The sequence below is a fragment of the Molothrus ater genome, chromosome 2 (genome assembly GCF_012460135.2).
Source record: "Molothrus ater isolate BHLD 08-10-18 breed brown headed cowbird chromosome 2, BPBGC_Mater_1.1, whole genome shotgun sequence".
NCBI classification, from domain to species: Eukaryota; Metazoa; Chordata; class Aves; order Passeriformes; family Icteridae; genus Molothrus; species Molothrus ater.
In genome coordinates, this window is record NC_050479.2 from 5,952,337 (window position 1) to 5,975,915 (window position 23,579).

Sequence of the window (23,579 nt, forward strand, 5' to 3'; positions counted from 1 at the left end):
GCTTATATCAAAAATCTGGGCTTCAGGAGACCTTGTCAGACAAAGTCAACTGTTGCAAAACAAATTTACACATAGCTATCAATATTTATAAAATATTTCTTCCAGTAGTTATGAAAAACAAACAAACTGAAAGTGAAACCTCTTCAATCTTTTAAAGCAATCTCTTCCTGTGTTTTTCATAATCCCTTTCATAATGGCAGCAAGCCCTCCATTTTGGGAATTGGTTTATTCCCTTCTGTTCCCTCCCAGCTCTGTGTTGTATGTACTTGTAGCCTGTGATTAGAGCTGAGCTTTCACTAAGCTAAAGAAACCTTTTCCTCCTAGGCTGTGTGTCCTGAGCCTTGGACCCTTCTTACAGCCTCTTGCACTGTGCCATTGTTCCATTTTGAATAAAACACCACTCCAAAAACTTGGCAGCACTTCCCCAGAGACCCAACCAGTGCTGAGTATGACTGGAGGAGTCCAGGATGGCTTCTCATTTCTGGCAGACTCTGCTGTTGTTTATGCAATCAAAAAGGTGATGACCTTTATTGCAATATTGCGACATTGCAGACCCATGTTAAGCTTGTTAATCACTGCAATCTCACAATTTCTTCATGCATAGTGAGCTGGAATTCTAAAGGGTAACAACAGAGATATAGGAAGGCAGCAGCCTGTGCAACAACTGGCCCAGAAGGATGTTTGTCCTGTCTGCCCAGGAGCAAGGAGGGCAGGGAAAGATGTCCATCTTCCAGAACTGCTGGCTGGACAACTCTCATGTGTATTCTTGCCTCAGGTCTGCCACAGGGTGTGTTTGTGGTGCACTGCCAGGCTGAGCAGAGAGTGAGGGAGATGTGAGAAACATTCAGGTGAGTTGTACAAGGAGAGCATAAGAGGAATATTTGTGGAAGAAAGATTGCCAGTTGTTGATAACTGTGGTCTTTTTGACTATACTCTTCCTTGATCAAATTCTGATAAACTTCTCCTCATATTTCATTATTTCCAACAAATGTTCTGCTCTAACCAAGGGGATTTGGTTAAGAGGTCAGGTTACCTTAGAGAAAATAAACTGTATAACTCTATGCCCAGTCCATGGAGAGGCCAGGAGCTTGAGGAGGTATCATCCAAGCAGTTCTACAGCACCAGCTGTTGTAGGAAGCTGAGAACAGCTGCTCTATTGCTGACATTTTAATCTAACCTGCCCTGCCTTTTTCTTTTTCTCTTAATGAATCTTTCTGTCATCCATTGAACAGTTATTTGCTCCTTGAACAGTCTTAGTAATCCCCAAATTTGAAGGAGTACCTGGGAGTTATTTTTTTGAGAAGGCTAGCACAGTAGGAAGCACAATCACTATGAAATTGGAGCTTAGCTTCACTTTTTTCTGAGACACATAGTCCTTTTTATGAGGGAGAGGTCTGACTTCTTAAAGAATAAATATGGCAGAGTCTGTAAAAAAAACCACTGCTCAGAAATTGTGTATTCACCTTTAGATAAGCTGCTTTCTGGAAGGGAAGGAGAATTGTTTTCTGGCCTTTGTTTTACTTGTGGCAACTTTTTTAGGGTACAGAGATATAGATTCCCCCATACTTTGAATACTGTTGAGTCACACAAATTCTGTGCATGTAGGTTCTACTCCTTAATCCTTAATTAAAAACCATCACGAGAGGCTTCAGATATTCCTCTGGGGAAACGATAAAATTTGCTAGGAACTGGATTTTGTTGGACATTTCAGAATATTAGGAAGAAAGTAGCAATCCTGCATAGAGCTGGTATCTTTGCTTACAAGGTCAAAGTGGTGCAATGAGCACTAATGCTGAGCAAAGGATGAAAACCAGAGAAAAGGGGAAAAAAAATCTGTATTCCAACAATTTTCCTCTAAGCTAGAGGAGTGGGAGCGTACATGATGCAGATAATTCATTCCTCTGGCCCTCCATGGAGATGCAGTGATTTCTGCAATTCAAAAATATATATATTGAAGGGCTGAAGCAGCAGTTGGCAGTAAGACCAGCCTAGAATAAGCCCAAAGTTTTTTAATGCAAGTGACAACTGAAGAGAGAACAGTATTACTTATGATGAGGAAAATAGTCTTTCACATTTTTAAGAAATAATCACGCTATTTCAAGAGTCAATTCAAAGCTATCCATGAAGAAGAACAAGAGGCATCGGGTGCCATTTCTTGTTGTGAGCTGTGATTGGACCTGTGATGGTCAATAATAATGATAAATGGCCAGAGGAAGATGAAATTCCCAAACACATTACCAAGACTCTCAGCAGAGTCTTGATGTATTGTAGTGCTTTCCAGCCAATGCATACATCTTCTTTTATTCTGTGGCAGATCTCCAAAGGGTTTTTTTTTTTCTTTTGGGTCAATAACACACAATTGCAGTCACTTCAGAACCCAGCTGCAAGGGTGGTGCTCTGTCAGGGCACCCACAGGCATCACCTCCAGGCACTGCTGCCTGTGGGGCTGTCACAGGTGGCATCTGTGGCTCCACAAGGCTTCTGAACACTCAGGGAAGGGAAGCTGTCACACAGGTGAGATGTTTGTGCCAATCCTGGCTTCCCAGCAGAATGTGGGCAACCCTGGGTGGTTCATGGCATGGCACAGGGGAGCATGGTTTGTCCACCCCACTGTACCACTGCAACCCCTAAACCACATCACCCAGTGTCAGATCCAGATGTCTCTTAAACACCTGCAGGAATGGTAACTCCACCACCTCCCTGGGCAACCTATTCCAATGTCTGAGCACCCTAACACTGTCAAAAAATCTGAATCACCTCTGCCTCAGCTTAAGGCCATTTCTTCTAGTCCTCTCACTGTAGGCTTGGGGAGACTGGCCCCTACTGCACTACAATCTCTTTTCAGGTAGAAAATGCTCCTTTACTGTGTCCAGTTCTGGGCTCCTCAGGACAGGAGAGGCATGGAGCCCCTGGAGCAGTTCCAGTAGAGGGCAATGAGGACAAGTAGCATCTCTCTTATGAGCAAAGTCTGAGGCCTGTTCAAATTCGAGAAGAAACGACTGAGAGGGACCTCATTAATGGATATAAATATCTAAATGGGGGCTGTCAAAGCATGGACCAGGCCCCTTGGTGGTGCCCAGCAAGGGGACAGGAGGTGAGGGGCAGAAACTGATGGTCAGGAGTTCCACCTGAGCATGGGGAAGAACTTCACTGTGCAGTGACCGAGCATTGGGACAGACAGCCCAGACAGAGTACGGAATGTCCTTCACTGGACATATTCCAGAGCCATACGGTAACAACCCCGTGCCAGTGCTCTGGGCTGGCCCTGCTCGAGCAGGAGGCCGGACCTGGTGACCCAGCGCGGCCCCTTCCACCCCGCGCCGCCCGCAGTGCCGGGGCGCGGCGCTCGCCGCTCCCGCCGTGTCCGAGCCCGGGGCGGAGCGGGCCGGGCCCGGCGCTCAGCGCTCGGTGCCGTTGGCCTCGCCGGGCGGGGCGGCAGCGGGGAGCGTGACCGCGTGACGCCGGTGGGTGTGCGGAAGCGGGGGGGGAGCTGCCCGCGGGTGAGTGGGAGCCGTGTCCTCTCCACAGCCCCGGGCAGCGGGAGCGCCGGCAGGCGGCCATCGGGAGCCGGCCGGTGCCCGCCTCCCCGCCTGCCTCCGTGCGGCGGGGTGTGTGTGACAGGCGGGCAGGGCGAGCGCGTCACGCCGCCCGCGCTCCGCCCCCCGCTCCTGCTCCCGGCGCCGCCACCTCGGCCCGGCGCGGGCAGGCGCGTGCGGCGCAGCCATGGAGCCGGAGTGCCGGGTGCTTTCCATCCAGAGCCACGTCGTCCGCGGCTACGTGGGCAACAAGGCGGCCACCTTCCCCCTGCAGGTGAGCGGCCGCGGACCTGCTCCTCCTCCTCCTCCTCCTTCTCCTCCTCTTCCTCCGCCGCTGTTCCCTGCGGGCGGTGTGGCGGCAGCGCTGCCGGGCGAGCTCCGGTGCCCAAGCGGCTCCTGCCAAGCCGGGGTAAGGGAAGCGTACGGCGGGGAGATGCCCGCACGGGCGCCCTCCCCGCCCGCCCCGCTGCCGGTGGCAGTGCCCGTCCCGGGGCTCCGCGCACCCCGCGGCCGCTGCGGCTGCGCCTCCCGCCGGCTCCGCGCCGCTCCCGTTAACGCAGCTCCTCCTGGGGCTGTGGCACGGCGGGCTGTGCCAGGGAGGCGAGCCGAGGGTGCTGCCCGTGGGTTTGCTCGCTGCCTGCGGGCTGAGGGCGGCTCCGCTGCCGCCAGCCCGCGCAGCCAGCCGGGACTCCTGCCGCTTAAGGCAGGGTGATCGCCGCGTCCCGTGCCGGGGACCCGGGGCAACGGTGTCCTTGTGCTGGCACCCAGCTAAACCCTGCCTGGCCTCGGGGGCGGTGGGGCTGGTGATCCCCCAGCCCGGATGGTCTGGGGAAGCCGTAGTGGGGTGTAGGGGCCACTTAATGCATGTGCAAGGCAGGGCCAGAGGAGCTGCCCGACATGGCCCGGGACTCGAGGGTGTAATTGGATCTCGGCCTTCGTGGCTGTCATGTGCTGCCTTCGGAGTTGTTTGCTTGGATCTCGCCGGTGCTGGGAAAACATCGGGCCGACCTTTGCACATCGCACTGTTGGCTCTTGTGGAGGGTCTGTGTCCTAAAGGGCTGATTTGGGGCCTGCCCATCGGGAGGTCTTTGTGCCTTCACAGGAGTGTCGGTGTGGAGCTCTCGAAGAGCCTCATTACCAGGGCGCGTTGTGTGTGACATTGGTTATTTTGGTGTGTGCTTACAAATGGTGCATCTCATTTGACTAGACAGGAGAGATGATGTACTCTGATAAATGATGCAAGTGAGATCAGGTCTGCAACAAGCCACTGTCACACCCCCATGTCACCATCCAGTTATAATGTAACCAAGACTCTTAAAATTAATGTGTGGTGAAGGGTGATGTACCAGTGTAATCTGAGTATTGTGGAAAAATACGAGTATGAAGAGCTCCAGGCCAAAAAGGTGATCATGAACTGCAGGTCACCTGTCTTTCCTTTCCTAACAAAATGATCTCGAAATTGTGCTTCTCCCTTCAATTTCTGTGTAGCAGAAGAGAACACAGTAGTACTTATTCCAGAAATCTCCAGTCTCTTAAGCTGTTCTCTATCGCCATTCTAATTCTCTGTCAAAGGTTTTCTTTACTTTTCTGTAGCTTAACTTTTCTGTGACAGGTGAGTTGTGTAACTTGGCAAATGGATTCCTGGAAAGTGTTTTTAGTTCCTCAGCTATGATGGTATAAAATACTGCTAGAGTTAAAAAACCCCTGTTGTTGGTGTAGCTGGGTTTTGTTCAGGAGGCTGTTGCACTCACACTGTGTAATATTCCTCAGTGTATAGTGTAACAAGAGGTTTCTGGAGTGGGAGGAAAAGAAATTTACTTGGGGAGCAGCCAGACTCCTGCCACTGCTGGCTGCACTTGCAAATCCTATGTAGGCAGCCCTTAGTGAGGTTGTGCTTGTTGGAAAGTTACCTAAACCCTTGTTTTGCTAGAACATCAGATGGGGCAAGGTGCCCCAAAGTGTAACTTTGCTCTTCTTTATGAAGAGAATTACAAACCTGAGTCTTTCTCTTACATTGTTTTTATATAGCCATGAAAATGTTAACCTGTATCTGTTCTTGAGGATGGGTGCAAGTCTAGCATGCTTATATTTCCCATTCTCTTTTTTTTTACTTTAGTTTTCTGAACCAGTTAAGTGAGGCTCCCTTTGGAGCTCATCTGTATTGAGTTAGCAAGGCAGAGTGTTTGTAGATATGTGTGTCTGTGTGCTTGTGAGGTCTGATGGGCTGAAATCCTGACACAACAGTTCAGGAATCTGCATTTGGACAGCAGCATCCAAATAGAAAACCTGGCATGGTTTCACCTGCTAGTTGCAGACTTATCCAAAAAACATCACTCATGTTTGCATGACCTGATCTTTGGTGGAAATCTGTGACATTACTATCAATAGCAATCTGCACAGAAGAGAATTTTTAAAGATTTTTTTAATCAGTTGGTTGCATTTTGTCAGGCTTCCATTAGAGTAAAAGCTAAAGTATTTAAAATGTAGGTATGTGGAAGGACTTCCTTTATGGAGTATGTTGTAAATGCTTTCTATATGGCAAACACAGCAAAACAGAGTTAGACCATGTATTAGACCTTTTATAATAATGGAAGTAATAGACCTAAGTGAGAAATATTAGAACTCTTTACATCATTTCAGGTTAAAATACATTTAAGTAATTAGACAGTCTAGATTAGCTAATAGGTCATAGAGGAAACGTGCACCTGGATTTGCCAGAGAGTGAACTGCCCTCAGCACTGCTTTGAATTCTGCCTTGTCAGGAGTTTAAATAGTTTCTACTTGCATGATCTTACTATCTCTTAAATTTTCTGAAAATAGTTCTGAATTATTTTTAGAATAGTCTTAAGTTATTCCACAGCTGTGTATTCTGAGCTTTTAGTATCAGGAAGTGATACTAAAAGCTCAGAATTGGTTCAAGATGGTTCAGCAATGGTTCAGGATTGTCCAGCATTTAAGAGAGTAAGAGCAGAAGGGTGTACATTAGCTTGGGGAGCTGCCATTGGGAGTCCGATAAGTTATTTTAAAACACAAAAAAAGTTTCTAAGTTTCTAAATGTTTCTAATGTTGACTAAGATTTGTCATAGTTTTTATTACTATCACCATGACATTCAACCTCACTTTTATCGTATGTGGTTTTGTTTTCCTTAGAGACAATCTCTTAGCTGTTAATTTTGAATGTAATTTTATCTTGCCCTTCCTGCCCCACCTTTTAGGTAAGCAGAATGTGGCAATAAGTAAGGGGAGCAGAACTGCAAGTAGAGATTTACAGTCCTCCTCAAACCACTGAGGATCCAGAAGGACAAGGTGATTTCTCCTCTGCAGAGGTACCTCATTCTGACCAACAGGAAAACTTTGGTTGGCAGAGGAATTTAGGATTCATATACTGTACCCATCATAAAATCAGCTTTTGGGAATCAGTGTGTCAGTCTGTGTGCTCAGTTCTTGCAGCCTCCATCAGCTTCTAAGAAAGAGTTTTGAAAGTATAAGGAAGGGGCAGGAGAAAATCCCAGCCAGTTTTACCTGGGCACTGGACATTTGGTTGCCACTGGAATAGTTAATACCCCTGTCTGCAAGCCAGAAAATGTTGATCTCTGCTTATGTCTCAGTAGCAGTGATGGTTTGGAGTGGTGTTGTTTGTTTGTTTTGTCTGCCTAACACTCATAGAATTTGAGAAAATCATGCCTCTGTTTTGAGCATTTAATTCCTGGCTTCCTTTTCTATCTGCTTACCTTGAAGAGAGAGCTAAAAGTTGAGACAAGCCCCTTTAATTATTTGTATCTGGAAAATGAAATTGTCTGTCCTAAACTGTAGAAACATAAACAGTTTCTACAATACAGGATTAAATGGCCTTTTGAAATCTATTCAGTTATTTTATTTTCCTTTTAACCTTTTTCCTCCTGCTAACTGGAGATAGTTTTTCAGGTATTAAAAAGGACTGATAGTTCTCAGACCAGTTCTCAGTAATTCTCCTCTGTAAGTAAGTCTACATTTTTAGCTCCTTCTTAGTTGTAGAAAAGATGGGAAAACAACTTTGGTCAGCACAGGTGGTAATTTCTTTGATATTTATGGATAGTCTTGAACTGTCTTGTCCAGTATGTGCTGAGACCAAAACCAGTATCAATAGATCTTTGCTAACTATCTACATGGCAAAAAAGTTTAAGACTTTTTTTCCTTTATTTTGCTGAAAAGTATAGTCAAATGACTTAAGGATTGTGTAGAAAGATAAGTGCATCTCTTATTTAAGATGACTCTTTTTCAAACCCTGCTATTGTGTTAGTAGTATGAGTCAGAAGAAGGATGAATCAATGAAAAGTCTTCACAGAGTAACAATAAGAAATGTTCTTGCTGGGTAGCCCTTTGTTATAGATCAAAGGCTGAAAAAACCTAAACCTTAAACAAAAAATAAATACAAAGATGAAAGAATGCATCTGGTCTTTGTAATACCCAAAGATGGTCCTAAATTGCATATCTGAAACAACAATTATTGCTCTAGAACCATACTTCAAATGAAGCTTGTGGAAGCATGCTTTTTTCCCCCTGACTTTGGTCTTTTAATAAAGGTGGATAAGGGGGGGATGAATTAAAAAAAAACCAACAACCCAAGACATAAAAAAATTGTCAACCCCTCTGGGAAGGCTTGTTCAAAGCTGTGTAAAGAGCATTTGCTTCTTCTGTGGATGTCAGCACAAGTAGGCACAAAACTCAGGTGAATACCTTGCACAAGGTGAGGCCCTGAAAAAGACTTGTAATCCAAAAAGTCCAGAGAAGGTGGCTCCCCCAACCTGGGAGCGTGGATTTCTGGGGAGAGGCTTTACCAGACCTTTTCAGAAGTGCTTTTCCAGATGAACTCAGCTCAGATGCACTTGAGAGAACTTAAAACCTCTCAGAAGATTGTAGGAGATGGACTTTCCACCTGCATGGTAAACTGGGAGGGAAGGTGAGTGGGAGGGGATAAAGTGTCACATTCATATTTTCTGAAAAATTCCTTCACCCAGGATTTTTCTCCTGGGAAGCTGAGAAGCCTCAGGAAAAAAAGGAAAACAATAATGATCTGATTTGCTTCTCCTGTGTTTTGCTACGCTGGAATGTGGTTGGAGATTGTTTACCCACAGGTGATTGTTTCATTGGGTTTCTGTGAATTATTTTGACTTATTGGCCAGTCAGGGCCAAGCTGTGTCAGGGCTCTGGAGAGAGTCATGAGTTTTCATTATTATCTTTTTAGCCTTCTGTCTGTATCCTTTCTGTATTCTTTAGTATAGTTTAGTATAGTGTTCTTTAATATAGTATAATAAAATAATAAATTAGCCTTCTGAGAAGATGGAGTCAGATTCATCATTCCTTCCTGCCATGGGGCACCCTGCAAATACAATAGATAAGAAAGTAGATTATTACTCAAAAGAGAGCCACAAACAACAACAAGAAAGGGTGTCTGTGTCACTTTCAGCTCCTAACATTGTTTTGAGATAGACTAGACTGAGGCTGCTGGGGTCTCACTTTTACCTAACAGTAGGAGTTTATGTTTGTGCACAGCTCTAAACAAAAAGACCTCCATTTTCTCTTTGAACTCCGAATGCAATCTTTTCAGCTACTAATGCAAACTAATCAGCTTGAAAAATTAGAGTAATTTCAACCTGCCTAAAAGAAGTGCAGCTGGGGCTGCAGATGTGCTGTGGACTCTGAAGGGCTGGGCAGAGCCTCTAATGAGCAGAGAGTGGGACTGACTGAACCATCCTCATCCAGGCTCAGCTCTGTGTGGCTGTGGGGTTTCTGACTGTTCCTGCAAGCCCCTCAGTGGTGGCAGCTTGTTAAATAAGCCTTTGTCATGAAAATGCAGCCATGAAAATACAGAAATGCTGAGGGATGTCCTCACAGGCTGATTGTATAACCCAGCTGTAAAGCTGCAAAAAGCATTTTAAGATATGTTTCAAGTTAATGTGCAGTGTGTGTATGCGGCCTGGTGACTAGTTGGCATTTTAAATTTTTCAAAAAGATGGTGGTAAATATTTGCAATGATTGATGATTCTGATAATTTGCTGACTTTTTCATAGTAAATTGGGGAAGTTGGAGTCATGCAGATGCATATGCTGGTGTTTGACACAATAGTTACATTGGAGTGTGTGTAGTGATGTGTAGTTAACAAATAGTTTTTGACAGAAATGTAATCTTTTCTCAACACAGCAAAGGGAAAAGATGAAGGAGGATCCCATTTGGTGCCTACAAGTACATACAAATATTTGACTTGAGAGGAAGCAAAAATACTTTACCCTGATTCACCCACTGTCTTTGGAAAAAAAATTGAGCTGTCAAGAAATTGCAAATCTTATTAAAAGACTGGAAAACCTTGCCTAGAGGTGGATTTGCACTGTTTGTGTGGGGAGTATAATGTACTCAGAGACTCAGCAGCAAGTGTTTACTTGCTTAAGGCATTTTTATATTAGGAATGGCCTTATTTTCTGTCTTTAAGTCTTAGAGGTTTGGTTTTTTTAAATTTTTTTAGTATTTGATGTCTTATTTCTGCTCCAAATTAAATCTCCAGATGAGAGAATATTTTTTGTGTGTAAACAAACAGGCACAGATAACAGAGGGAGGGTGATCAGGTTTCTGGAGAAAGAAAAAAAGCTTCAACTTAAAATCATATTAAAATGTATTAAAAACAAAAGTATAGTTTGAAATATTAAAATGAATCTTTAATTATATATATATATATATACACAAAATGTACAAAGGTGCACTTGAGAAAAACAGGAGACATACAAAGTTACTGATAGCTCTCTAAAATATTCCTTTAGGTAAATTGTTGTCTTTTACTATTCACTTTTTCTATTTATATCCAAAAAATGATGGTCACTTTTCCTTGAAAATCAAATTTAGTCATTTTAGGTAAGGGATACAGCATTATCCATGGCTGACTGAACACATACCAGGCAGGTATTTTTAGCTTTTTTAGGCTGAACGGATGCAAGTGGAAGTTCCACTTCAGTTGCTCATGTTGTATGGAAAACAGGCTGGAGCTGGTGAGGCAAGGTTAATGTGAGGAGCTGGACATTAGTCTTGGGACATAAAATGTCCATTCTTCTGAAATTACTATATGCACCAGAGTGTTCAGCTGCACAGTAATATGTACAGAGGAGAAAAAAATATATATATGATGAGCCTAATGTTTGAAACATGCCAGGAAGGTCTGTGCTGATGGATAATATGAGCCCCAGGAGAAGCCAGACTAGTTCATCAGCTTGTGGCTTGGCAGCAGTGGGGTGACTTATCATAGCTAAAAAAATATTGCTGTGCTGAACTACCTGAAATTTTTCAAGCCTTTGTTCAGGACTCGTATTTGTTCCTGTTAATTCATCCATGCCACCTCCCAGCTCCATTCCCTTAACATCTGGAGCAATTATCCACAGAGCAGGAGAGAGAACTGAGATACCAAAACCTCTTCTGTGGTTCATTTAAAAGCAAAACAAACTTCTCTTCACCCTCTGTCATCCTTTGTAAATTTTAAGCATATGGAGTAGTTTGGGCTGAGTAGAAATCCTTGCATGGTGATTTAATTTTGCTGTCTTGGGAATGCAAATCACCTCTTCCCAGCTGCATGTGTGGGATTGAGGAGGTGCTGGAGCACACACTGGAAAATGGAAAGTCTCTCCCCTGTGGCAAAACAAAAACAAAAGCTGGAGGGCTGCTTCCTGATCTGTGGGTGCAGTCACTCCCAAAACCAGCAGCAAATGATTTTCCTGACCTGCAGAACTCTGCCAGTCTGGCCACAGCCCTTCCCCTTCTCCCTGCTGTGGGATCCACTCACGTTTTACCTCTCAGAAGAGGATCTGCATGGAAATCTCCAGCCAGGATGGCACAGCTATCAATGACATTAATAAGCTGAAGGGAGGAATCCATGACAGCCTGCAAGAACAGTGCTCATTGGAAACATCCAGAAATGTTGGTCTGTCCCGCAATATCAGAATACAGCAACAGTTTTTCTCTTACTTAATTTAGCAGATTGCTAGCCAATAAAGCCAAGAGTGTTATCTTTCATACTCCCCTTACTTCTAGCACTAAGTAATTTGGGTTTTTTCCCCTAAATTTTACCATGTTTCTTTATAGCTGCTTAGCATGGTAATTCTGTCTCCATCTTCTCAGAGAGGAAAGAAAAAGAAGATGAGTTACAGCAGAAAAAAATCGTTGGCTAAATTCTCAAAATTTAATACTGTTTTGCAGAATTGTACACTGGAGGTTATGGTCATGTATTTAGTAAAGTTTGGCCTAAATATAGAAAAAATAAATATATCTATTTTACCAATCTGTGTACCTAACAAACCTGTGTATTTTATTACTTTTTTTGGATGGTGAGTACTACTGCTCAAGGTTACACTGAAGAAAAATTTTTTTCCATCCATCTTCACTGTGGTTACTCTCATTTTTCTGGCAGGATACAGCCCCTGGCTCACATGGGTGAGCACCACACTACCTGTGAGAAGCCATCAACACAACTCTGAGCATGTAACAAAAATGAAAGCATAAGTTTTTAAAAAAACAGCTGTTTTGTTCTCATTGTGGTTAATGGAGGTAACATTGTGCCTCTGCCTATTCATACACCAACCAAACAAACCCGTGGCAAGCTGGTGTTTAAATTTGAGAAGTTTTATATTGTCACCTGTCCTCTAGGGTACTAAAATCTGCTGGTTTCAGTAGAGAAGCCAGATTGAGAAATGCTGCCAGCTGGTCCTTCCACCTGCACTATTTTGTGTCCACTTCAGTGCTCCAAGGAAAGTAATTTTGTGAGGCCATGTGGTAAACTGCTCTGAGAAGCCACCCAGGTTATAAATGACTTGGCAAAAATGGAGAAGAAGAAAGTGAGGGTTTATTTTGTGAGCCAATTTCCTGATCCAGTTCCTAAACACAGCCCCACAGAAAAGCTCTTTTGGCACAGCTGAGGTACCAGGGCAGGAGCAAGCCCCAGGCTCCTGCACCTGGTGTCTGCTGAGGAAACATTTTCTAGAATTCTCTTCTCTAAGACATCTGCTTGTTTTGAAGGACGTGGTGAGACATCCTCTTTCTGCTGGCTTCATTCTTCCTGTTTGTAGCCTTGGTCTGATCTTCACATGTTGTGGCACCTGTGAGCTGTTTCCTGTTCTGTTTCTTCAAGTATCTCTTACCATGCAATTTAATGTCTAAACCTTTGGCAGGAGAGTGGGATCCATTCATAGTCTACCTAAGGAGTCCACAGAAAGAATGTGCTGGATAAAACAAATCTCCCTTGTAGGATAACTCCACCTCAGATGTACAAAATGTGCTTGCCCACACCTTGCTAATGGCCTGGTGATTAGGGACCTGGCTAGCCAAAATATGAACAGCAGGACTAAAAATAAAGTGAAAAATCAGAGGAAAAGAATGTGCTGTGGGATCCTCCTCCACCATTTCATTCACAAAACTAAAAGAGATAATTCCCACGCCTGTTGAACCTATTGCTGCTGTCTGTGTCTGCCTCTCCTTATCAGTGTTTGCAAACCTCCTCGTGTAGCACTGCAGGATTCCAGCTGGCAGGAGTTTGCAGTGACAGTATGGTGTTTTTGTCAAATTACATCCAAGTGTAGTAGGAAGCAGCATGAAGATGATGAATCTGAAATCTGCAGTGAACCTACTTCTCCATCTGAAATCAGCATCTGAAGTCATTGCTTGACAGTACATAATGTGTTTCTTGGGTGGAAGGCAGGCAGAGACCCCCAGCATCACCTTGTTCTGCTATTTTTATGTTTGTCCTTTAGTGGGAAGGACGAAGGGGAAAACAGCAGCAGAAACAAGTTGTTTTCTTGTCTTTCATTTGCCTTAACCTTTATAAATGGGTGTCTTGCAGGTCCATCACTTAATACCACTCCAGATGGCAGCAATGGCCTCCTGCCCATAGAAAGGTCAACAGAGCAGCTCTGCCACAAATCTTTTGACCCTGCAGTCAAATCTCAATCCCAAACTAGAGCTGTTGTGATGCAGGGAGTAGTGCTGAGGAGGGTGTGTGTCTTGCAGGCACAAGAGGCTGTTTGTCTGAGTAGCCTATGGAAATGGTCATGATGTAGAACAAGGAATTTCTTAGTGCTGTATAAAATGGTTGAGGGGAATTTTGATAAAGGGATTTATTTTATGTCATCTGAGTATCTTGCATTGAACAGTTAGTAGTGCATGCCAATCAGTCTGTCCAGGTGCAAAGAAGAATTAGTGACATTGTGGTATTTACTCTGAAGTGTTCCTGTGGCTCCAAGACTTCTTTGGAAAAGCATCTTCAAGGCATTACTGGATAATTTTGAATTTGGCCTAATTATCATTCAGATTGCACTTGCACTGCAAGCCTTTTCAGAAAAATCAAGGAATTATTTGAGAACAGATTCACTGCAGTCTCAGGCTGTTCTAGTCTTTTCTGTTCGGTTGGTCATGATATTACAGCTGGATCAGCCCATCAGCAAATTCTCAGTGAGTACCAATTTTGCCAGAGCACTGTGACAAAAATTGTAGTCTGCTCTGGCAGAAGAGAGAGGATTTGTTTTTTGCTCCAGTCTTTGCAATGTCCTCTGTGGTGTCCAGTGCTGAAGTCAGCTTATAAATCCTGAAAATGGGTATGCAGTTGATCAAAGGTAAAAAACGGGTGTCACTGCAGACACAAGCCCTGTTCCACTGCCCAACCATCCTCTGGGGTTAGAATCTTTTCCTATATCCAACCTAAACCTGCCCTGACACAATTTCAGGCCATTTTTTTGAGTCCTGTCACTGTCACCACAGAGCAGAGATCGGTGCCTGCCCCTCCTCTGCCCCCACTGAGGTCTCCCCTCAGTCTCCCCCAGCCTGAACAACCCCAGAACCTTCAGATGCTCCTCACAAGGCTTTCCCTCCAGACCTTTCACCATCCTTATAGCCCTCCTTTGGATGCTCTCTAATAGCTTAATATCCTTCTTCCATTATGGTGCATTTTTCTCAAGGTCATCTAGTGTATATTTTTACTGTCTGTTTGTAATTGTCTGTTTCTAACCTCAGAATCTGGTCTGTCCATAAATCACCAATAATATGTCCAGCATCCCTGTCCCCAGTTTATTTGCTCGAGTATTTTTATCTTGGCACAATATCCCCAATATCCTAATGATTTTTCTTTGCAGTGCTTTGTCAAATACTGCATAAAAATATAACTGCATTATAAGTACAAAATTCTCTTTAGATACTTGGTGTGCCTTATTAAAAGCTCAGAGAAAAAAAGAGAAAAAAAGCTTTTGGGTTAGTCAATAGCAGTTTCAGTTCAGTTTATCAGCCCACGCCAGCAATTATTCCTGTTCACTAATTGTCAGGACATGCCTTTTCTTTTTCCCAAGTTCCTATTTCTCAAACGGAATTAGTGTTTTTACTTTTCTGCAGCCAGTACAATGTATGTTTTTTTGGTTCAGCAGCAAATGGAAGGAGATGCAATTAAGTGAAAGAGCTGGCACATAGCGAGAGGCACAAGCTACAACTGGGAAATTTTTCTTTTTCTCTTTTTCTCCCACTCCAAATCAGTTTGATTACAGAAATTCAGCCACGTTTCTATGCCATCTCCAGAGGAATACAGTGCAGCAATGATGTTCACTGGATCTGCAGTGATTGCTGTGTGAGATGAAGTTCCAAACTGTAGGATATTAATGCAAACAGCTTGTAATACAATGGATACATAGAGCAATTCATGGTCTGACACAGAGGCTTTCTTATTGCAAAGTATTGCTGCCATTATGTGGCAAAAAACACCCCAAACCACAATTAACTTGTTTGACAGAGTAATTTTAACAGTGGTAGTAAAGTTCATTCTGTTAATGTCTTTCAATTAAGATCGGGTTTAATATATATAAAAAAATTGGAAGGAATAGAATGGATTTGGTTGATGTGATACAGTATTTTTTTTACACAAATTCCTGGCTAATTCAGTTTGTGAACTGTACACATGCTCTACTAAAAGTCAGCGATTTGGAGTCTTATCACAAGATTTCTTGAAAATTCCTAATAAATTGTATCCAGTTAAGTCTTGATACCCCCATGGTTTATATACCTGTTTGTGCTATAAAAATTTGTCCTTTGACTGATGCCACAGTTGGGGTAAACCTCACAGGCTGTTAATAAAACAGTTGGGGTGGGGGGAAACATTTGTATTTTCTGTATTTCTATATATTTGAGATGTAAGATGTGCTCTTAAATACTCCCTTGTTTTTTAAAATGCTGCTGTGTGTTTTAAATTATATAAATCAAGGTACTCCCCAGTGCTTGGAAAGTTTGACTGGCTTTGAAGCTGACTTTTTTTTTCTTTCTGTAGAGCTCCATGGCTTGTCATATGCTGCCATTAATTTTTGAAAATTAGAGGCAACTTCACAGTGTGGTGATTAGAGGACTGGATCATCTCTCTTACAAGGACAGGCTGAGGGAGCTGGGTGGTTTTGGTTCATTTGATGATGTGTACTTTACTTCCTCTTGCTTTTTTTTAGTATTTACTCCTATTGTGGTCTAACTCATCAGTTTGTTACCGTTTGTTGGCACAAAGGGTGGGACATGCCTGGCTTGGATGTTTCATCATTTGAATATTAATTAGAAGAAGAGTCCATAAAAGTTTTACTTGCAAAGTAAAAAGTTTTGCAAAGTTTACTTTGCAAAAGTTTTGCAAAGTTTTATTTTTTCCATAAAAGTTTTACTTGCAAAAAAAGTATCCTGCTGCAAAGCAGAGGAGTTGAGGTGCAAGGAATTTAAGTGTTATAATTGGAGGAATTTGAGTGTTATAATTTAAGGAATTTAAGTATAATACAAGGCTCCATGTATTATGGGGACAACTGGATGCATGTAAGTCAAATCCTCCTTTCACCAGTGGAGTCTCAAAGGTTCTCTTCTCCTGATCAGTAGAACCTTGTTCCTTCTTACCTTTTAACCATTTTTCTGTGCCATTTCCCTGTCAAACTGTGTTTCCCTTAGAGGTAAACTCATCTTGTAGAGTTGTGAGATTTTTACCTGTGGCACATCTGTAGCTCAGATAATAAAAAACCCAAGATGCCTTGTGTTCACAGTAGAAGAATTTGCATGAATGACTGGCTGAGCTTGATTTACAGCTTCAGCTACTTTTGTTTTGTTTGGGGACTCGTCTGAGAAGATTGGTTTGGGTGTGTTCTGGTATGGCAAAACTAATGTTTTCCAAAATTAAGAACTTTGAAGGACCTGAAGATTTTGTATGGAGGTCTTGACTTCATTCCATTCCATGAAATGTAGATAGCAAACTGTGACCATGTATCAGGAATGTAAATGCTATGGAAGAAACACGTGTGCAGGTCTACACAGGGTGGTTTTAAACAAACTTTGGCTTTTTTCTTTTCTTACACTGTTTTGGTTTTTTTTCCCCTCTGCCTTTTCCTCATTCCAGATTTTTCCTCTTGAGCTGCATTACTGCTTCATGGTTTTAATTTCAAACCTGAAAATGAAATACCACTGGAGGCACAAAGCAAGTGCCCTAAGAGGGCAATATATACCAGTCATGTTGCAGAGCAGAGAGGTGGTTTTAATTGAATTTCATTCTTGCAGAACTAGGTCATTGTTCTCTAAGGTTGTTTAAATTAAGTACAAACTAAAGCATTCTAGTTAAATTGGTCCACTGGTCATTTAACAGCAAAGGATGTATTATTTTTACTGTCAAAGCTGGCATAGTTAATAGTGTAAGCATAGAGTACCCCTGGGCTTTATCCTTAGAGCCAGAACTTTATGTTGGGGAGCTGGTGGTGGTGGTGTTTGTGTGATTTTACACATGGAGCTCTACAATGGATAAAACTGAGGTTATTGTAGGTAATTGTGTCACTGATGAGGGGGTGACCCAAAGCTTGGGCAGCCCTAAGTTCAGCCCAGGCTGCTCAGGGTTTATCCCCCTTGGGTCTTGAAAACCTCCAGTGACAGCAACTCCCAGAGCATCTCAGCCCCGTCTAAGCCCCCTTTCTCTGAATATGTACATATAATGCATTGGAAATTGGGAAATATTTTTGTTGTGTTTTTTCTAATGTTTAGTACCCTGGAAACCACTAAATCTTAGTTCAGTTCAGATGTTTCTGTAATTGAAGTGACAGTTTTTCTCACACACTTAGGAGATATAAGATATTTCTCTCTTAAAAAATACTTTTTACTCCCCAAACTGCATACAAACAATGAAAAAAGGAGAATTTCATGAGTATTACAAAGTGTGTGACATGGGAAATATGCCTTTTTCCCCTGCAGGAGCATAGTAAAGCTGCAATACGAATTGAAACAGAAGCAGTTCAGTAACAGCTTTTCACGTTTCTCAGAGTAAATAAAATTATTAAATGAGAAATTATATTAATATTTACTCTGAGGCAGAGCTAATCTTTGAAATTAACAGTTTTCTGACTCAAGTGGTGTTAATAATCAGATCCCAAACAGGATTAGGAGGTAGAAATGAGTACCTTTATTTGTCTCCAGGCCATTGGTACACAATGTAGATTACACAGATATAAACATAAAGGTTGGCAATCATTAAAACTGAATTTCAGATGTTGCATTTGCTTCAGAATCTTCCTGCTCGTTTCTCTGTTGCTACACTCAAAATTTTCCATAGTGAGAAATGGTTTTCTTCCTGTTTTTCAGCCTCCCTTTTACATAACAACTGAGGCTCTCCTCTGGACTGTATGTTTGTAATATTTGATTTCCAACAGTCTTCGGCAGTGGTTTCTCATGGTGATGAAGTAACACATTTTAGTGTTGATGTGGTTGAAATGTTTTCTGGAAGGAATGGGAAGAGAAAGTGTAAATTTTAAACAAAGCTGAAATTAGGGCAGTGGCAAAGTCCAAAGGGTTGCATGATTAGAGTGAACCATAACTGAGATCCAGCTGTTTATGTAATTTACCCAATTCAAGACATTTTCTGTCTGTCTGGGCCTTTAGGTTGCTCCACTAGAGAAACAACTGGTATCTCTTGTAAAATTTTAATCCTGAGGGAGACCCATTTCTTGGCTTTTCATTTCAAGCATAATGGCTGGATACAAGTTCAAATTACTTCTGTGCTTTTAGGAAAAGCAGGCTGTCTGTCCTCTTTTCCAAAAGAGCCAACACCTTTAGAGGCTGTCCATGTATTTTGAAGTCTCTTCCTTTCTTGTGTGTTGATCTTTCCCTTGAGTATTTGCCGTTTTTAAAGGTGCATTTGGGTGGTTCTCTAGACCACATCCCTGCCCTGGTCCCACTTTCTCTTTGCAAGGCTGGGAAAGCACTTGGGGGAAGAGCTGGATGAGATTTGTTCCTTCCCTTCAGTTACCTGTGCTGAAGAACTCAGCTGAATTTGATGTCATGCATAATGTGCTTTGTGCTGATTGTTTCTTCTCATGTGTTCTGCTCTGCTGTGTGTACTTGGATTTATTTAGTCTTGCAAATATTTTTCTGGAATGTGTTACTCAGATCTGCCAGCCAAACCTTCCAAGCACAGAACTCCTCCAGTTTTAATGTTTTGTGATTTAATTTTAGAAGTATAACAGTTCTGCCTCTTTTATTTGAAGATACTTGAAAAATACATTGAATTTGCCCATTTTCCTTTAAGATTTCAGTTGCAAATATCACTGTATGATGTGATCCAAGCAACTATGGTTTGGGTCTTAGGAAGAACAACATTTGACACGTGCTTGGACTGCAGGCTGAGAGATTTAGGATGGACTCAGTTGGAAAAACATTTATCATCCTTACCCACACTGGCTCTGGGTTTGGATTTGCCCAAGGTTTCCTGTTCTGTGAGCAACTGATACTTACACAGGGTGACAGCAGAGTGTGGAAATCTGGAACTGTCCTCTCCTGGAGAGCCTTTAGGAGAGCAGATCATCCAGGTCAGGGGATGTGTGGGATCAAATAGGACTTGTTCTGCCACAGGCAAACTCCAAGTTGGGTGAGTCCTTCGGTTTATTTACACAGAGGTACAGGGAACACATGTGTGCGTACACAAGCAAGAAATTTTATATATTGAGTTTAGTTCTGTTTTGAATTTTTACTTTCTGGTAGTTTCCTGAAGAAAAGGTTTATTCTTACTGGTTTATTGCAGTAGGAAAATTGTTATATCCTACTAAATAGATATTTTCGGGTCATAGTTGCTACTTCTGTGTGCAGATAAGATAGATTGACTCTTTTTTTTAGTATGATTTGTCTCATTCAATTCATTTGCTCTGATCTCAGTTTTCAAGGTCTGTACATACAAAAATAATGTATTTCTAATTAGTTAACTTTCACTTTATATTTACTTAACCTCTGGTTTGAGCAGAAATTTTTAATTAATTAAAAAACCTCTCAAAGCCAGTGCTTTTAGTTAGGTTTGCACAAGGAATTAAAAGTGTGAGTATGTATTAAAAAGGATTAACAAGATATCTTTGGAACAAAATTTCCTTTGTAAGCAAGGAAAGTGTTCATCATTCAGAGCATCAGAAACTGTCCCTGATGTCCTTCAGGTGTGAAGGATGATAGTCACTAACACTGGTTTTTAACTGTTGGTTGGAGGAAGAAAACAACACTTCCTTATCTACTAGAAACTATCAAGTTGTTAAAATGAATTATGCAAACCAAAATACACTTTTTTTTTCTCTAGTCCTAGAAGAGATGATTGCTGTGAAAAGCTGCTTTTATCACCTCAGTCCTGTTTTCAGGTTGTCTTCTGGTGACTAAATTCTAGGACTTTTAAATGCAGTTTGCCTTGGAAACAAACACAACTTGGCTTAACATGGCTTCAGCATTCTTTTTGATTATTCTGCTACTAATGCTAAGCCTAGGCCTTAGCAAGCACCTTTATAAAAGGAAATGCTTTGGAGTAACTGTGAGTTATTTTGAGGGTTGAATCAGGTTTCAAAATTAGGTGTGTTAGATTTCAGTCATACATGTTTATTGAAAGCAAAACTTTGGAGGAAACTGGAAACTGTGACAGAGTAGACTAATACCAGTAAGTGATTTTTATTGAGACCCTGAAAGGTTTTATTTAGCCTGTTTTAGACTGATGAGAAAAGTGAGAATGTTAAGGTCCCTTGCAGAATTTGAGCTGTCTGTGGCTTTTCATCCACTCTCCAAAGCACTTTATTTAATGGTTTACCAAGTGTACAGCCCAGCTAACCTGGCACCTGATTATCTCCAAGAGACGTGGCTTCCCTTGTACTTTTCCATCTTTTGGTTGAAGCAGATTAACTGGCCAAAACAAACCAAAAATCCCTAATCCTGTGGAAAACCTGGCTGAGAAATCAGATGATAACTGGTGCTGGGGAAGACACAAAAGAAGAACTGCTCATTTTGCTGGCCATCATCTGGGACATCTGAGTGTTGTAGAACTGCCCTGCCTGCCACAGTGCCTGCTCTCCTTCCCTAAACCTGATTAGTCAATAAATCACTGCAAGTGTGATCTGTAGTCTTAGGGCTTAAGTAGTTGGAGAGACATGATCTGAATACTGCAGAGAAAATGAATTAATTCACAGTTATTGCCAAGATACTTTAAGGAAGTAACAATTTAAGTCTGTTCATTGCAGGGAGGGGAATTGATTATGGGGTGATAATCTGGTTAGAGGCCATGTTCCCATTTATTTGCTTGAAGAGCATGTCCAGACATCAAGGTTAAGGTCATAACAGTGTTGTCAGTTCCCAACTGTTCAGTTCCTGGAACTTTAAAATAAAATCCACCAAGGTGAAACAATAGCCTGGGGGGAGCATAGGTGCTGAGCTTAATTTGAACCTGGTCAGCTTGAGGTAACCCACCATTCTGTGTACCACTAATCCAAAATTACTTTGCTTTCTGGTGAGGAAGGAACAGAAACCTTTATTAACTACTGAAATAAGAGATTTATTCCAAGAACACCTGTGTGGATGTGAGCTGTGAAACAACAGAAGAGAAGCACCTGCAGGCAGGAGGAACAACCTGCTTCATCTTGTAGCCAGCTATTGGAATGAAGGGCTTATCCCAGGGAAGGTACAGGCACAGGGAAAGCCTGATGTCTGGCACCAGGCACCCAGAAGGGTTTTAATCTGTGAGCAGGAGTTGCCTTCACGACAAGAAAAGGGAGAGGCGTGAGTCTGCCTGGAAAACGTGACTGGAAAAGCTTGGTTTGCTCACTCCCCCCTCCCAGCAAATTGCCTGCAAGAGGATCATGCACAGTGGTGCATCATTCCTGTTATCTCCCAGTGTGACTCACTGAGCCATACATAGCAGCACTTCTTTTGAGGAGATTTCTTACTCAGAGCAAGCTGGATGTGGAAACAAAGACTCGGCTGTCAGACTGTTAATGTCACTTTTGCATTAGAATTCCTTGCCGTGACACACGAAAATGTCTAAAAATGGCTTGGCTGTCTGTATTAAACAGGTATTGTCAGGTTAAAAATCCTCATTCGTTTTCTCCTGATTGGATGCTCTTATTTTCATATTATTTATATATTTTTGGGCGACAAGAATATTTGTTGATTGCACTAGGAGATTATTGGGTATTTCAGTGTTTGGATTGCTGGTAATGAAATGTAGCAGGTGGCTTTCAGAGCATGCTTTAGGTTTTTTTTAATTCTGTATTTGTTTCTCCCTTGTATTGCCCAATCATACTCCAAATTAATTCTCTGTGACTTCTTTCTTTTCTCTTTTAGTTGCAAAGGAACTGGTTGTGACATCCAAGTATGGCTTGTAATATTGATCCCTTTTAAGATCCCCTCTGTCCTCCTTTTAGAAAAATTGGTTTTCTGGAATGCCACCAGCATCATCCCTCCATATTGTGCATTAATTTAGTACCTTTTACTTCTTTTCTTGCCAAGAAATACCAGCCAAGGCTTTCTTCAAGGTTTCAGTGCTTGCTGCTGGAGCAGCCTCTCTGGCCTTATCCCCAGATGAACTCCAGCCTGAGCATCCTGAGCTGTGTTTTTCTGGTGCTACTGCCAGTGGAATTTTTGTTCCCTGTTTGTTGCTGTAGTAGAGCACTGTGCTCTTTGTTTATGTTGAGTGTTTGTTGACTCAGCTCCCAAGATTTTTAAGTATGCACTGGAAATCCAGGAGTTCTTCCCTGTGTTTTGTGATGTGGGTAATGTATTAACAAAGTTGTGTTGGTAAAATAAATATTCCTGTGTTCTGTTACAGGTTTTGGGATTTGAAGTTGACACGGTGAACTCTGTCCAGTTTTCAAACCACACAGGTAAAATTTTACAGATCTACTCCAGTGTCACTGAACTCACTCAGCATGGGACTCACCTCATTCCATGGCAGTGGAAGGACATTGGTCTTATGTAAAGATATAAACTCTTTGGGAGCCACAAACCAGTTAAAGAGGACATTGGTCTTATGTTTTCACTCACATTTTCATGATAGAGGGTGGAAATGCAATTTTCATGTTTTCATTCAAGTCTCTCAGAAGTCTGAATATGGGAGTAGGATGGATGTGGTAATGTCCATTTCTGCCCTTCAGAGGGTGAGTTTCTTTTGTTAGGCAGTGATCTCATTAAGTCAGATAGTGAAATAACACAAATACAGATAGTGAAATAACACAAATACATTTACACAGCCAGGCATGTGAACAAAGGAGTCTTCAAAATGGTTTTCTGTGAGAGTCACAGTCACATTATCAAATCAAACATCAGAAGAATACAGAGGTAGATGGAATGTTTCCTCACTATGTGCTCATTCAGGTACTACCAAGTATCCCAAAATCTCATTTTGGGGGGAAGAAAGGCCTTAATACCTTTGGGAGTATTTTTATTTAAGCTCTAAGCCTGAACACAATGCACTCACCTAATATGTTCAGACTTCCTAATACTCACAGTGCTAGAGGACTTGATTTTTTTAAAAGAAACCTGAAATTTATGTTTCTTTTAGCAATACCTTTCACCCAAAAGGAGCTCCAAGTGACTTGCTGTTTTTGGATCACTGGAGACTCATGTCTTGGTGGTGGCAGGTTGTTTGAGAGGAGAGCTACTCTTGATAGAGAAAATCTATAGGTGTCTTCAGAAAATCATCTGGGAGCAAATTCTGGCTTTAACATCTTGGAAAAGAGCAAAAGATGTTTCTGACAAATTAAAAAGAAG

At 42.1% G+C, this 23,579-nt stretch overlaps 1 protein-coding gene across 1 annotated transcript in view; it reads left to right on the forward strand.

The window, feature by feature from the left end:
• Positions 1-3,649: 3,649 nt before the first annotated feature.
• Positions 3,650-23,579, forward strand: part of PDXK (pyridoxal kinase) — a 47,138-nt gene continuing 27,208 nt past the window's right edge. The window contains exons 1-2 of the mRNA XM_036393293.2: positions 3,650-3,810; positions 22,639-22,693. Of these exons, the coding sequence (XP_036249186.1) occupies positions 3,724-3,810; positions 22,639-22,693 (142 nt within the window). The 5' untranslated portion in view covers positions 3,650-3,723. The remainder of the gene's footprint in view (positions 3,811-22,638; positions 22,694-23,579) is intronic.